Raw genomic sequence first — 17,375 nt, forward strand, 5'->3', positions numbered from 1 at the left:
GTATTTAAATTGGTCCACCCTTTACTAATGTGGATGCAGAGAAAAAAAAAAAGCAGTCAATACAAAGTCATCTCTAGCAGCCCTGCCGTGTGAAAGAGGAGGGAAGCAATTCAAAGCCTGTTCTGCAGCCCAGGCGTGGGCCAAAACAAGTCTCACTGGCTGCACAGCTGGCCTCCTTCATCCGTCGGCTGGCGAGTCCTTCCATACGATGAACTTTTCTGACCTGTCTGATGAACCTCAGCTCTTGCATGGTCTCCCTTGAGGCAGTTTGCACCAGTCTGTGCAGACATCTCCAACCCGAGATGGCCATAAGGTGCTTTTTAAATCTGCCTTCGCACCTTCTGAGCGTTCTGCTCCAAAATGAGACTGCTTATAGCAAATTCACGCTAAACCATACAAAAAAAAAAAAAAAGCACTTTCTTCATACAGTGTTGTCCTTGTCCGCATTCGGCTAGTGGCCATTCATGACAGCAGCTTGAATGGCAACTTTGTTTTTGGAAATCCGCAGCAGCGCCGAGTTCGGGATGTCAACCTTTCTAGCAATTTGTTTTAGACAAGATGCTTTCCTCGAACTCCCGCAAAATTTCGAACTGTTTTTTTTAAGCGATAGCACTTTATGCATAATTTCCTAAATGAGTCCTGCAACATAATTTGAGTACATTGTTTTGCTTGTTTGTTGCAATTGCCGAGTTATGGCGATGCTATTACCTCCGGTAGTCACGCATATTTCGGGATCTAACGTTTTAATTTGCTTCAGAACCAAAATCATAGTACTAACAGTGTCGGAACAGAGTGGTGGTTCTTTGCAGCGAATATGACGTCAAATGGAGATCGTTTGATGATTGAATAAATATGGCAAATGCACTGCAAATTGTGTCCATTCGGAAAAATATTTTATATCGTGTTGTTGTATTTTATATTAAGCCAATGAATCCGTGTTGGTTTTACACAGAGGCACTGCAAAGCAAATGACAAAAAGTGCCAACACAGGCGCTGGTTACGACTTTGCATCAAAGATTTTGACTACACGTGGACAGCTACCTGTGGCTATGCAGCCAAAGTAAGGCAGGAAAGAATTGAATGAGGTTAACGACCTTGCTATTGTAGGATGCCTGCAGATGGAGGGAAAGGGGCAGTCAAGGAGTGGGCTCACGAGAAAAGCACAATTGCTGGGGGTCCATGGTGACAAAGGAATGTCTCCTTCCTCTGCCTGCTCTCCTCATTCTATTCCCATGCCCACATGGTCTTAGACATGGAAGAGAGGTCATCAACTTAGCAAGAATGTGTCCAGCAACCAGGAAATCATGAGAAGTCATTTTCCACGACGTTGTAGTCATGTGCGTATGTAAGCTGTTTCAATTGGTACCAAAGCGTGTCGTCACTGGGCGAGTGAAAGAGGAAAGTGACAGTGAAAATTGAGGGCAGTTTTTGGATTGCTTGCATTTTGAAAATTCATTCTAGTGCAGTCAATTTGATATTTCTGTGACAAAGAATTCATCTAAAGCATACCGGACAAGCATTGTAGTTTAACGCTCTCCACTGTGCCGAAACACAGGTCGAATGTACGCCACCATGGAGGAAGGGAACAACTTAGGAGAGGCCCTGCCGTCACTTCTGGCGTGGCCGCGCCGCGACCGGACGCTGCAATGTCTCTCCTTCTCCTTTACCCTCCGCATTTTCTTTCTCCACGACGCTCACATACCTCGGGCCCTTATTAACGCTGTTGCTAGTGGCCAGAGTTTTCATATCAACAGCGGTGCCGTTGCTAATGGCCAGACTTGGCTAACCCTAAATTTTGACGTCATTTCCGCCACACTTTTTCCAATGCATTGGGAATGGCAAGGGCCTCTCCTTAGTTGTTTCCTTCCTCCATGTACGCCACAGTCGCCACAGATGGCTACTAGATTGGCTTGGCTAGACTGCGGTGTTGGCTATGAAGAACTTTTTCATGGTTGCGCGACTACCTTTGTGCTGTCTGAGCCCAAATACATCCGGTCAGATTTAGCTTTTGCGCCACTTAATTGATGGTAACAAATAACTAGTGTTCCAATTAACCAAAAATTTCACTATAATAAACATAAAAAACCAACCAAAGAGCCCTATTTTAACAGAGTTCTGTTTATTGGGTGTGTATTTCAATGGTGCTGCACATGAAAAACAGCCTCCAACAACATGTTTGCACAAGCAAACTACACATTTCATGGCTCTCTTAAGTGAGCTATCCTTTCCCAGCAGACACAACTGTGGGCAAGATTTTCAATCTCACAACCTCCTCCTCTTCGCTTGTCGAAGGTGGGCTACTGTTGCTAGAATCACTCAATACTGGCTTAAGAAGTTGTTTTTTTCACACCGTTACTGGGAAGCAGGCCTAAGCACATTAAGGTATGGACACACTAGTGGCTTGATTGTCGCATGCCTGCTCCATCAGTTGCCGCCCCTCCCTTTCAGTGTGAGCATTCTTGGGATGACGGGTGGATTCAAATGGCAATTACGAAGAACTGTCTCAAGGTGAAAGAGATGCTAAAGACTAACGTGCTGCTCAAGCCGTTTGTCGAATGAACACTGGCTGGACCAACTGGGAGAACAACAATTTCGCCTTTGTTCGCCGCACTGTCAAGTGCTTGCTCATCCAGCCGTCATTTAGAGTTTCACTGTAGTTGAGACTGTGAAGGTGAATTCTGCGAGGTCAGCTTGCTTCTGAAGATGATCAGTTAGGCAGCAATTTGTGGCAGGACGTCGCCGACTTGACAAGAAGTGTCTGACAATGGACATTGGATGACTGTGTTTCTGCTGATGAAGATGCTAATATTGCGAAACCATGCAAGGACAAGGGCATCGTCTATAAAGTGTTGGCCAAGAGCAATACAGAGGAATCTGACGATGATGGAACTTCAGAGCCAACACCCTCAAGCATACCTGTACCCATATGCTACACAACAGGCCTCAGGCAACTTTTCTATGATAAGGGCGAACAGCCTGTTTCTGTTTTAAATAAACCAGACGGGCATCACGGACTTCTTTGCAAATAAATAAATTCTGTGTTTTAACTATCAACTTTTTCTAAAGCTTTGGTTCACTTACTAGAAACTTCGGGATATAACCAACGGATTCCGTGTGACACTCAGGTTCGTTATAGACCTTATGCAAAAGTGCTGTCATCTAGCGACCACCACACATGCATTTCTGCTATGTCTGAGGTAGTTGAACTGAGGAGTGGAATACTGGGGGGGCGGCTAGATTAACGCTTGTCACTATAATGCCGATATACTGTTGTGGCCCTTGCTGTACGCAAGACTAAAAGGATGTCAAAGAAAAGAGCAAGTTATATCTATTGAGGCTTCTTTTCTTGTGGCCTTGTGTTAATCTGCTGTTGCATGGTTTCACACTATAGGCGTAAATTTGATCAACACACCTAAATTTTAAAATCGTATCTTTTTAGCCTGCGCAAATTCGTTTGCGGTGCCAAGGCAGACGAAATACACCAATTTTTCAGACTCCGCAGGACCCTGGAATGGTCAGAATAATCGAACAGTCTGAAAAATCCGTAAACATGAAGAGAAAAATCAGTTTTCAGGAAAAATCAATTTTAAATTTACGAACTCCGCTGCTCCCCTTGTTTCATTTATATGTTGGGAGTTACAGCATAGCACAGTGCTGCTGCTGCCAAACTGCGATTTGGAGCAGTAAAAAATGAACTTTGGAGCAGCTCGACAAGCGATTTGGAGCACCTGTTTGCCATTTCTAGAAAGTCCATTGCTCACCAAGCAGCCAATATATCGGCTCAGCTACACTGCGAACAAATCGATTTACAGCTACCATCTTGCTGTTGCCTTCCCTGTCCATTATTTCAAGCGTAACACTAAAAAAGCAAGTATTACATGCATTATCTATACCAGTGATTATCTCTATTCAATCAAAAACAATGAGTATGTACCATCACGAAGCTCAGAAGAAAAACAAGCCCAGCTTTTCAATTATTTCCCAGGCCTTTCATGATCTACCCTTCACAGATTTTGTGCTTTAGGTGGCTGGATTCAACATCATCCATATTCTTTCAGCCACTCCTGCTTTGAGGAGGCCTTGACCACGCTCCAGCATTGCTTTGGACAAGGCGTTTTTCTATGCAGAGTTTTTCTTCAAGCTTCATTTTCTTCTCTGCAGCTGCATTGTCCAGCACAGCCAGCTTTCTCTTCCGTCTCTCATCCGCTTCTGCCTCCTGACATAGACGAATATAGTTTTTTACTGCCAAGGTACTTGGCATGGATCACTGCTGTAGCGTCGCTACATATGTGGAACGCCCCCCCTTATATAATACCCCACCCGGGGCCTTTAAGGGTATAATAAATGATGATGATGTCTTCACTTGGCCACAGATGGTCACAATTCCAAGACTTGTCCAAAATGTGTTTGACCTTTTTCGTTGCCATGTGGGAGCGACAGTAATGACCTTGCTTTTGCTTCTGGCTGTGACGCACCCCCAGTGTCGGCTTGGTTTCAGGGAACGAGCATAGCGATTTATTTTTTATTATAATTTCTATACAAATAACATAATCAACGAAATATGCACATTTCGGTGTTCTGCAGGTGTTAATTAACATCATCACCATTATCAGCCTAACTATAAATGAGCTAAATAAGAATAATATAAGCAAAAACTGCTCGATACTTCTTGAGAGTCCGAGTCTGAGCTCGGCTCCTACTTTGTAATCAAAAGAGCCATCGCTCCAGTCCGCAGTCAAAGGTCCCATCCGGTCAGTCATACGAAAGTAACCGCGCGCACGGAGGGCGCACTTTCGGTGGCCCGCACAACGGAGAGCAATGGCACGTTGTGAAATCAAGATGACAAAGGGAGATGGAAAGAGGCTAAAACAACCATGAAAACAACCTCCTTTACTGCTGCTAGCCGCAAGAGAGCGAAAGCACCGATCGAGTCGTGTCGACGGCGCAAGGCATCGTGACATCGTGACGTGACATGACATCATAGACACTCCAACAGAATAAAAACCTGCAAACGTGCGGCAGATGGCAGAACAACCCTTGAGCCCGTAACCGCAGCACGCGCCGCGTGATCGCTTAGCGCGATAGAGTAGCGCACAGGGAGCTACCGCACCCCTAGCAAAGAAGGTGCGGGGGTGGGCGCAGTCGCTCCATACTCTTCAGTATATACATATCAACATCACGCGGGGCGAAAATGCGAACTTGTAGAAAGATATTACAGATGGCGCAGCCTGTCCAAGTGCGCCAGCTTTACGCTCAGGAGCGAAGTTTTGAACGAAATAACGGGACAGTTATTTTTAAGACAGCAGGAAAAAAGGCAACGTGCAAAAAGCTGAAAAACCAGAAATTTGTGTGCTGAAAACTGCCATCTGCGACGAAAAACTCGCATTGCACACGCGCAGCAAGAGAATGCGCTTAAAAAAAAAGGCTATACAAAAGGAAACGCCAAAGTATTTCTAAACAGCTTGATATTAGAGAAGTGGCGTGCCGATAAATCCATCCTCTCCGCTTCTGAAAACATGCATTCCACCTGCGCACACCATGAACGTCTGGCTGGTAGTCCTTGTGTTGTTGCCGCTCGTGTATCATACCTTTATCGAATGAAACGCGTAGTCGGCTGTCAATGCAGCTTTTGAAACCAAAGATTAACATTGGGAAGTGGAGCAATGTTGAAAATCACTGATAGCTATCTTTGTCGTGTTGTTTGATATGTGTATTTTACGTGGGTATGCACGCGAGGTTCAAAAAATCATATTGACCATGTTCGTAATTTTATTTCTTGACAGCTTTCTCACGTTTAATCTGTTTACATAGTTTCGGTAAAAGGTGTATCATGATAACAAATACTTCTATTGTAAATTTTTCAGCAGATGCCAAGATGCAGCTGTCTGCTGTGTGCCCCAGTAAAACAATTTGCAGCATACGTGCTAGAGGTCCAGACCAATATCACGCATCCCACTAGTTAATAGGTTTGAGCTTTCACTTCCGGCTTGCCATTTCACGTTATATAATTGTTAATAATGATATAATTGTTAATCAACATGAAAAAAGTGTTAATGGGCATGGAATAAATATCGCTAATGTTTCCTGAATAATATCAGTGCATATTTTCACATTCCAACAAATTGACCATGTGATAAAATGGCAATAAGCATGGTTGGTTAATATTGTTTACCGTCCCAAAAAGACCCAGGCCATAACGACCCGTATAATAGAGGAACCATTCTTATATTAAAACTGTTGTGCATTCTGGCTGTGAATTTAACGAGTGCTAGTTACATTTTCGTCGTAAAATAAATGCAAGGCGCTTTGTAGCATGAGTCTGAATGTTTTCTAGCATATTTCGGGCTTACAGAACATTTGTGTTTAGAAACCCTTCAAACTTTCTGAAAAAGGTAATGCTGAGGATGAAAGACATGACCATCTCCTGGAATTCTGCTGTCAAGGTCGTACCCAAAAGCACATAATGGTGTGGGAAAAAAAAAGAGTATGCATTTAAGCTGAAAACAACGTTGTCTCTGTGGCACTATACCCAAGACGATGAAGTATATTTGCTTGAAATCTGTGTTTAAAATAAAATACACGGTACTCTGAGGGAGCCGCGAGTGTATTGTGAGCATAGTGTATGTCTGTTTTCTTATGTATCATTTTCCATACTTTGTATATCTGCATGTCATGCTACATTTGTCTACTTAAGTATTGTTTCCTGCCTAGTGCAAATTTTTTTTTTTTTTCACTTTTCGTAACGTACACGTCGGCTGATGTTTGTCTTCCTGGTTGCTTTTATGCACCAAATTGCGACAGAATTGCATCGGTTTTATTTTTGTATGAAGCAAAATAAATGTTCATTTCACAGAGTTCCTGGCATCTTTCCTGCAAACTGCTGTTTGGCAAAGGCTTTGACGCCGCTGCGTTGATGCCCAGTCAGCAGTAATTGTGACCTAACTTTATATTTCATTCATGAAAATAAAAATAATACCACACCGTACAGAACAGAAATAATGTGCCAGCAGGGCGCAGCACTACGGCAAGCGCTTGCTAAAACATTCAAACCGAAAGCGGATGTGTGTCAAGCTCCGACCGCCCATTGGGCTGCTGGGCCCTATGGGAGTGTCCGCTCTTTACCAAATCCCTTTCTCTATGGCTGTTTATTTTTCCCAAAATCCAGAGTAGAATACTTCTGTGCGCTAAAATTCACTGCATCGAAAACAGCGTTGATGCGTATGATTTACGCGAGAGCAATAGGAACACATGTCAAACAAAAAAGCAGAACAATAGCCAAGTCACCGCGCAAAACAAGCAAAAGATATGAATTAATGAGGCTTACGTTTCTTTAACTCTTCCGGTACACATAGCGTGCACAGAAGTATCACCGCAAAGTCAGCGAAGCAGCCTGGTCAGAACGCATGGACAAGTGACGCTCATGGACAGCATGACCCACCAAACTTTCTGCGCGATGTAACCCAAGAATAGGTAAACCCATAAAAGTAGCCCAAAATAGCCAAGCCAGAAAACTTGACACAATTTATTTCAAACATTTATTGACAGTCTTTGTTGGAATGAAAAGAAGCAGGCACCTCTGTAGGGCGCATTGTGCCACAAGGCGGGAGTGCAACAAATAGGTCGATCAAGGGGCTGCACAATTCCCATACCACTCATCCTCTATTTCACATCCTCTATTTCATTCTTTCCCGCCGGGGTGGCGCAGTGGTTACGGCGCTCGACTACTGTTCCCAAGGACGCGGGATCGAATCCCGGCCTCGGCGGCAGCTTTTCGATGGAGGCGAAAAGCAAGGCGCCCGTGTGCTGTGCGTTGTCAGTGCACGTTAAAGAACCCCAGGTGGTCGAAATTTCCGGAGTCCTCCACTACGGCGTAACTGATGGTAACAGGTGACATTGCTGGAAGCACTGATGGAAGTAGGCTGGGCATTGATGAATCAGTTTCTGTCGTGAAAACAGCAGCGAAAGAGCAATTGAACTCGTCGGCACAGTCGGCGTCACTAATCTCTTCATCTGCTTGGTTGGTAAGGGTAACGGTACATGTCGCTTGTGTGTTTAGTATTTCCCAAAACTTTCTAGGGTTGCTGACCAGGATTTTTGGTAGGTCAGTTTCGAAAAATGTTTTTTTGCCGCTACGGAGTGCTGTGTAGTACCTCGTTCATAGTCCTTAGGGAATTCACTTGCTTCCAGTGCAATGCAGAGCACTGGGAAGCAGCAAACAGCTCCAAATTAATTTCTTTTCCGCAATAAACGTTCCTCACCGCGGTCTTGATGCGAGGACGTAGCAAAACGACGTACGTAAAAAAAAAACAAAAAAAAACGAAAAAGTGACAACTTAATGTGCTGCAACTGCAAATCAAAATGAAAGAGGCGACACTTGGACATTGGAAAGCAAAGAGACTACATTCCTGGAGGTTTATAGCCATTTTAAATTGTAAACGTGTGCATTGCACCAGTGAATGTCTGAGAGCAGAGAGGAAGCGTGCTTCCTCTGCAGCTTTTCAGACTGCAGCAAAACGAAAGCAGAAGGGCAAACCCAATGCAGATTACTGTCCAGGAGCCTTCTAGGCCACAGTGGCCTGCATTTCTGCAGTTTTTGTTTGATTAAATTAGTGTTTGACATTGCAATTCGTATTTTCCATTTTTCTCAAAATGAAAATGTTGCCTGTATTTTGCGGGTGGCATTGTGGCTCTCCTACTCGTTAGATTGTAATGATTTTTTCTTTTACTGGCTCGTGAGTGTTAAAGGAACACAATAAAGCTATTATACAAGGTCTCAACTGCATGAAAAATTTTTAAACCAAGATGTAGAAAGGGGGTGGTTGCACTTGTGAAGCTGAAACTTAAAACTTCCATAACTTTGGCTTGTAGTAAGGCAGGAGCACAAAACTTGTTTTATTGTGTTCCTTAGACATTCAGGAACAGATCCATGTGCATTTTAGCAATTTCCCTTCAGTAGATATTTTTACAAGCTTCCCGCAAGTTTGGAACAGCAAAGTTGCTGTAACTATTCAGCAAATTTATGTAGAATAAAACTAACAACATATTTGAAACCAGCACAAGAATTTACATAAACCCTCCAAATTTCATACTCACAGGACAAATATTAAGAAAATTTTGCTCAAGACCCATGTCCCCCCTTAAGTGAAATTCTGACTTAAGCTGCCGGTACACTGAGCTAAAAATGATTTCTAGTTCACGATAGTTGTCGGCCGGCAATATATTGTTTTTTAGTGTGGGGTGCTTGGGGTATCAGAAAGCCCATTAAGAGTTGTCGTAAGAAAACCACACTTCCCGTCATTCATTCGTCGTCGTCCTTGCATGCGCTAACAGTAGGCACGGGAGTTGAACAATGTTGGCTGTTAGTTTTTTATATAAATTGCGCTTTCTAGTTTACATTTAACTCAGTCACTACAGTCGCCCACCGTAGCCGCGCGCTGCTGAGGCCACGGAGAAGGAAGCCAGTTCAGCGCTCTTCACCAGGTAATTCCAGAAGTAATCGGCTGATAAAGTGCTGAACTACTCTCCAGGCATAAACATAACTATTTCTACGCACAAACGAACCTTATGCTTCAGAATATTCGCCCGCGCGAACTGGTTTCAAAGGCAGCGTCGCTTGGCGCTGTGTAGGCAAGCTGCGTTTTTGCCTATACCTCATGTCGCTGCCGATCGCAGCGCCACCTTTGTTTACAAACATGACGCTTGTCTATATGCGTAGGTGTTATAACACCAAGACAGGGGAGACACTGGTCTTAAATTTTTTTATTATTAGAAATATTGTAACGAAATTCTGTATGTAAATGTATTTCTTCCTGCTGTATTCAAAAATGTAATTTTTCACTGTATCTAAATTAGTTCTCATGCTATGGAAACATAACTGATAAATAATTAGGTAATTTCTTAGATCGTTAACGGTGACATGCAGATTAAAGTGAAATTCTTTCATTTTTATAGTAGAGCAATGAAACTTGGCATGCTTATTGGAAAGTGTGCAGAATGGCTAATTACAAAGTTTCATTAACACGCTCGCTGCGTAGCCCCTTGAATAGTTTTGATCTCTGCGCGTCGTGGCCCACCGGTGTGTCACGCCGCCACCGGTGGGTCACCTGATGCTTCCCTCAGGTGCGGCGTGACACACCGGTGGGGCACACTTCTGAACCCATTTTTCCACCTGCTGAAAGATTGCTCTACTGGCACTTTCCGTGGTCTGTAGCTTGTGCGGGCTACGCGAAACATGTATGCTAGCGCAGAAAGGCATCACATGGTTCAAAGTTGCTTAACCTGGGGTCGTACTTTTTAAGAATCCATTGTCCATTTTCCGCTCCGTTTCGCGTGACGCAAGAGTGACGGAATCATCAAAAGAAAGCAACAGTCGACCAATCACAGAAATGAAAGGAAGCGGATACTCGCGTTAACGATAGCCTTCACCATTCGTCGCGTACTCCGGTTCAATATTGGCTGCAAAGTACATCCAATAATGAGGTCCGGTCGCCAATGAGCCAAAAGTCAGGTCGCTTCCCAAGGACGATTGAACGGCACGGCTAAGTCATCTAACAATAATAACCTGACATAGAGGACCAAATGGATCAGAAAAACAAAATGGATAATGGATTCTTGTAGCATACAGCATCTGGAGAATTTATAGAGCCATTTATTACCGCGACTCTGCTCGCTTAATCCCCAGTGAACGCGACTGAAGCATGTTCTCAAGGATGTCCTAGAAAAATGGCGCCCTTTCTGTCTACAAAATTTTGGCTTTATGTGCTACAGCGCGGCCAAGAGTATCAGTCGTTCCGGTCTGAACAAGTGCCAGAGACGCTTGTCGCTCTTGCGCCTTCGATTCTTCTTCCTGGGCATGTTTCCACAATAAAGAGTTTTGAAGCTGCTACGTTTACCACCCACCAACCAGCTCCCATTTGTGGAGTGACCCTGCGTTTCAGTATCACAGAGACCATACACTCGACATTTTATTCAAGTACTTCCAGAAAAAAAACAGTTCAAATCACATCATTTGCAACTAAACGTCTTACGTGCCACCAGTTCACGATGTCTAAAACGTAATCTATGTTCAAGAGTTCTATTCGTGCATAAGATTGAAACAATGCAAATGCAAAAATGGCCTTCCCGCGCAATTTGCGCAAAATGTAACAACTATCTTCACCAATACCCTTGCCTGCTCTGGGCTTCTGCGAGCTCTCAGCGATGCGTAGCATCCAGTACATCTCCTTCGGACAGACCGTGCAGGTCCATCGGTCTTTTCCTGTTCTTCCCTGTTCTTCCTTTTCCGGTCTTTCCTGTTCCCGCTTTGTTCTGCATGTCCTTTCAGTCTCAATCCGAGCTGTGGTGAAGAGTGCGCGTGCCAACTCCTCGTGAAATTCGATGATTGGCGACGTTTTACTGTTCACCATTGAATGGACAACCCATGCGTTCACAACTGCAGGTCCAACGATGAGAGCTTTCCTATACAACTTGAGCCCTTTCCGTAGGCAGGAGTCCGTCATTTAGTCACTGTAGTATACGTCCTTTTTCGCCGCGTTGTAGTCGAGGACTGTGCGCTGTTTCATGGTCGGCTCACCCTTTCTCGTTTTTTCCCCCAGTATTAAGGCTGGTGTCATGCTCAGCAACCGTTGTCATCATGAGAACGGGCCGTTTATCCAACAAACACTTTCATTTCTTGCACGTTTGTATCAGTCCATTTCTTCACGCGCAACTTCCCTTGTAGGGCGTTCAAATGTACTGCTTCCCATACCTTTTTGTCACATGAACCATCATGTCCCAAGTATCATCAGTCAAAAACAGAGAAAACAAGCTGAGAGCATCGTTGCTAGTCGGGAGGCTGATTAGCACAGAAGGGCTCGAATACGACATTGCTCTAACTCTAGTCGTTATCGCATTCCAGCTTTCAGCAGGTAATGCAGCCTGAACATCACCATTTTCCGAATCCTCAGATACCGCTTCACCGCAAACGCTTGACTCACCATCCCACAGTTTCTACAGTTCAGAAGACCTTTCCAATAACTCTTAGAGGCTGTTCGCTAGAGTAGAAGTTTTGCCGCACAAAGTGGATGGCAACGTATTTGTGCTGCCGTGTGTCCCGGCGAATCCACTTCCACCGCAGGGTCTTTTCTTCTGGTTTTCTGTACCTCCGTCGCATTTTTGACAGCCCATCATGATTTCTGAATGCTCGTAAAAAATGGAAAGCACAAGGATGAGGACCACGAGGCTTGGCACTGAGAGTGAGCCAAGTTATTGCGAATAGGACAGACTAATTCTTCAGCAGAGCCCTTGCACACATTGTGAGCGCTTTTCAAAAGTATGTTGCGCATGTGGTAAGTGCTCGAACAAAAGGCTGGAGCGGATAGCTGGAACATTTTCTGTGCCATTTCCTGATAGCCGTTTATTCACAGACGCATTGCAAGTGCCAATGTCAATAAATACAGGCGCGCTTTATATCTCTGTGATAACGCATTTGTGGAAGAATATTGTCGCCGCACTGCAAGAAACTCCTCGTTGTTTACGCCAGCATGGCTGGACTATGTTGCGTGACCCACCAGTGGGCCACGACGCAGTGAACGTGTTAAGATATTTCCAGTAGTTTTGACATTAGAAATTTATATTTGCATCATTGTTTACCAAACTTGCAGAAAGCCTCACATGACAAAAAAAGAAAATAGAAGCCCATAGTTGGTCTTATATTTTAGCCATATTAATGGTTCATGCAGTGACATTCTCCAAATATTTTTATCAACCTGATTATTTTTAAACAGAATGTTACATCCATGTTTGCATAACATACTCATTTTCACCCTTTCAAAATAGCTACAAGGTAAAAAAAAAAATGATAGCATATTTTAAAAATATGGGAATGTCACTGCATAATGAATTTATCAAGGAATACAATGCAACAAACCTCATGAAAATCCATCAAGCCATTGCCGTGATACACTTTCTGCAAGCAGGTCAGTCAGGTCAAAAAGCACTTTTGAGAAAACTGACAGTAAAGTTGCACAGCCACTTTTTACCCATCAAAACGCCTCTGGATTGAAATACTGAATCGCTACGCTGCATGCTTCCTTCTGGGCTGTTTCCGAGGACACAGAATGCAGTTCCAGCACCTGAATGGTGCAAATCGGGTAAAGCAAACATTTGCCGTAAACCTAGCAGCGCATCACTCGCCATCGCGAATGGAAGTTTCTCCTTATCGGAACTGCATCGCGCATTGTAATGTCGCGGCTAGTCGATGGAGCCGGGACCTTGGATTCACTGCTGGGAATCGGTATCGGGCGCAGGTGCTGCGGAATGGTGCTATTCCAGTTACATAAACGTTCGGCATCGTACTCGAGAGCTTGCGCTGCGCATCAGCGTCACCCGCTGTCACGAAAATGTAACTTTCCCCGTGTCGGCCCTGCACCGGGACGTTGGTTGACGGCGCCGAGTCTTCGGGTTCACTTCCTAGCATTGATTCCAAGGGCGGGTTGGCCTTCCGCGACATATCTCAGTGATCTTCGCCAAGTGCATCGGCATATCAGTCCAGCTTTCCGTGAGCCTTGATACTTCCGTTCGTTGGAACTGTACTGCATCGGAACGAATGTGCAATATCCTTGTAGCTTTCAACGCTGCTTCCGTTTCTTTGCCTTTCAGACGGAACACACGGTGCGCTGATACTTTTCGAGAAGCGTTGATTCCGACCCGGTTGATTCCGATCGCTTCTCTTCCTGGATAGGAGGCTTGCGTTCACGCTTCCCGCACGCATACTTCGTCCTATACTTCTGCACCGCTGGCAAGACAAAGCCTCGCGCAATAGTGGGGGTGACGGCAGCAGCAGATTCACAAACTACCGAGCAGTTGACGTGTGTGAATGAGGCGGGAGCAGACAACGCAAGCAATGGCGTGCCTTCCAGCAGCCACTCTGAGAGCGCGCCACGTGACTGGATCAATCAGCGCCTAGGAGTGGCTCTGCGAGGCCTTTGCATTTTTTTACGTTTGTGCGTTTATTTTTATTGTAGGCACGCAGCTCCAATGGGAGGAGTACTGCGGTGAAACAAGCTTTCTAGTGGTACCAAAAGTTTCGCAATCGGCGTTACGGGCGCAGAATTATTGCGTTTGGAAATCTACCATTTTCGTGGACATTTCGGACAGTTTTTTGCTACGAGCGGTCAGAAAAATAATTTTTAGGCTCACTTTGAGGCCATTTTCAGTGGAATTTTTTTGCAATGTGATTGAACAGGCCTTGTAGATTCCGAATCTAATCTTTTCTAAAATTTGATTGTTTCGTGATTTGATCCCCGCGTCTCCCCTTAAACACTTTCCCTCAATATTATGTGGTTCCGATTAAAATGGAGCTATAGCCAAAGATCTGCCATGTGGAGCTATGCTATCAGCATTGTCACACAGGTGCATTCTCATTAGAAATACCCAATTATACCAATTAACCATAATTTTAGAATTAGCTGACATTACTCTCCCCCAAATTTGATATGTTCAACCTAGCAACATAAAGATAGAATAGCTCCACAGTTCACTTCTTCCTCAATGCAACGGTGTAAGACTTATTAGAATTGTGCCACAAGAACATAATGAAAGTTCCGTTAGGCTACTCATGTTGGCAAAAAATATGAAATTGAGAAAAACGCATTTCAAGTTTTGACACTGACTGCAGAAAATTTTGGGTGGAATCTTCAACTGCAGATTTTATTTGAATGTTCCCTACCTGTCCCTGCAAAACAAAAGTGTCTTATTCCAGCCAAGGAAACATTCTTAAACAAATGTTAAAGATGTGTACAGTCTTTGTCAAAAGTGTAGAGCCCAGGGTGCCTGCTTCTAAGCGACTTCGTGCGGCTTGTAATGCATTTCCAGTTTTCCAAATTTCTTGATGGTAAGAATATTTTTTGTCCTACCCTCTCCATTAGGAAGCAACTTCACCAATGCTAAATCATCGCCACTAGACGGCTCAGAAGCAGACCCCCCGGGCTCTACACTTTTGACAAAGACTGTGCATGATGAAATTGTAAAAGATATTTTCGTGAAGTTATGGGTTGACTTTTTTAGCCGACGAGAGCGCAAGGCTAGGGTGTCCAGCTCTCGAGCCCTGAAAATGGTTCCTTGAGGGAGCTAGCAGTCCGGAGCCAAGGAGGCCTGAGGCCCCTGTGGAAAACAGATGGGTGCCTCTGAAAAGGTCTGATGTGATGCTCGGGCGGTTGACCGCTCACGTCTTCGCGATTTTGCAGCAGATTCCGCGCTTCGTGTGCGCGATAAAGTTAGCGTACAAAGACGGGCTAGTTGATCTTGATAAGTAGAATGCATATTTTCTCAGCGTTCGTCCCTCGTCTGTCCCCTTATTTCGTCCTGTCTGTATTTTTTTGCGCTGAGAAAACATGCATTCTACTTAGCGACAAAGTTGTTTAACATTTTCATGTCCACAATCACAAACTCGTTACCTGCATTGCGTCTGCACTGAGGTGAAACTCACGTTGGGTCGCTGACATCCCTGACAGAACGAATTTTGCGCCAGGCTGCAGAGTAGTATGCGGCAGCGGCATCAACACGAGGTGTACAGTGATGCAATTCGTGCTGTAATTTGAACCCGCAGTGCCGTTATCAGGCAGCGTGATTGAAGTTCCCTGTACATCTAACAATCAGCTCTAAAGTAGGTCCCGACGGCACACTGCAGCCTGCGTCTTCTGGTTTTTGTTCCATGCCTATTTATTAGTTTCTTACGGTTTCCAAAGGTTCATTGCATGCACGGTTACAATTTACTGTTTTCCGGCATCTTGATTATAAAAAAAGAAAAAGAAAAAAAGCTCAGCACAAAATGGTGCGTCGAGAAATACGAGCGCAAATGCACGAAGCGGCAGCCACAGCAGCGATCTCAGAACAGAAAGAAAAAAAAATACAAGCCGGTCATGCCAGCCAATGGGAGACGTGGAATGGCTCATTTGAAAAGCGTGCTGCATGTGAACCAATCAGAGATCATAAACGGCCTTTGGAAAACCAGCACGCGCAGCCACTCCGCTTGAGCGACGCCATTTTGAGATAGCGAAAATTGCGCACAAAGAAAACAGCCTCAAACCAAGCCCAAGATGGCACCGATCGGCGGGCTGCAACGCTCGCTGCGCGTGCGAAAATTTCGAACAAATTTGCTATTTTCGAGGGGCATTTCATGACTGTCGTGATGTTTTGAAAGCCGATTTTATCGCATTTCCCGACCGAATTCGGCGTTAATAAGTTGAGTGCAGGTGCTCGAAAGGATAAACGTTCCAAAAACGAGTTTTTCTTAAAATCGATTTTATTCCCATTTTCGACCATTCTAAGATTCGCGTCTTCCCTTAAAGCAGTGTCTGAAAAGACGCTATTGGCCGATGCAGCTTAGGAGACAAACTATGCGACTCCTTTATTTGAAAAATGGGAACTTCCGATGTCGCCGAGCCTGTTATAGCGCAGTGGTGCCCACACACAATTTCCATGCAACTCAAGTTCAGGGAGGTGCCCACTGGTCGTACGTCGACACGATCCCCACAATTAAACAGAGCACCCATTGTTGAAAATAATGACACCATAGACTTGCATGCTAGTTGGAATGGCGTTGAAAAGGGGGCGCACCCTTGTGTGGGCTAGACCAGAGCGTCACAGGAGGGTGCACTATCACCGCAATGCAGGCTGATCCGCTCAACTTGTGTTTATCTCATGTAACATCATTTGTCGCCTCTGCCTGGAATGCTGCACATGATAACACTGCCATGCTCTGATGATTCTTTGTGCCACATGGAAAATTTCTTTTGTGCTTTCCACACACACTACAGCAGATTAAAATTCATCTCTAGTGGCCCACCTTTGCTGCCCGTAACGACCGGCACATTGCGGGGCCGCGAGCGCACATCGTAGATGATCGGCCGCTGGACCCAGGGGATGAGGAAGTGCGTGCCTTCGCCCACCACATAGTTCTTGACGCCCGTGAAGCGGTCAAAGATGACAGCCCTGTGACCCCCGTCCACTGCAACATGCAGACAAAACCAGTTTATAACAGTAATGCTAGCAAAAACATTTAGCCTTCGCACCTTTCTGCAAATAAATTACAGCCGTCCAATAGCAAGTGACTGCCAAAAAACTCAATGAACCGCTAAGGATGACCAAGACAATAAAAATGCATAGCACCAAGGAGAAGAATCCTTTCCCAGACTCCCTCCTTAATTGCTCATCACCCACTAAGCAGGCACAAAAAAAGAAAAGGGTATTACATGACTAGATATGGTAAGAAATCACCTATCCACACAGTGATCCAACAACTAATGCAAAGCGGAAATGTCTACCCTCCGCACATAAAAGCAGTCCTCCCACAAATGGCAGGCTAAGAAAGGTATGTATCTTCCCTGCATATTACT

General features: G+C 44.7%; 1 protein-coding gene across 1 annotated transcript in view; it reads right to left on the minus strand.

The window, feature by feature from the left end:
* The window catches only part of Phb1 (prohibitin 1), a 51,494-nt gene that overhangs the window by 11,737 nt on the left and 22,382 nt on the right, over window positions 1-17,375 (minus strand). The window contains exon 3 of the mRNA XM_084600526.1: window positions 16,826-16,987. Within this exon, the coding sequence (XP_084456652.1) occupies window positions 16,826-16,987 (162 nt within the window). The remainder of the gene's footprint in view (window positions 1-16,825; window positions 16,988-17,375) is intronic.

The sequence above is a fragment of the Amblyomma maculatum genome, chromosome 1 (genome assembly GCF_055883805.1).
Source record: "Amblyomma maculatum isolate TAMU_Amacu chromosome 1, ASM5588380v1, whole genome shotgun sequence".
NCBI lineage: Eukaryota > Metazoa > Arthropoda > Arachnida > Ixodida > Ixodidae > Amblyomma > Amblyomma maculatum.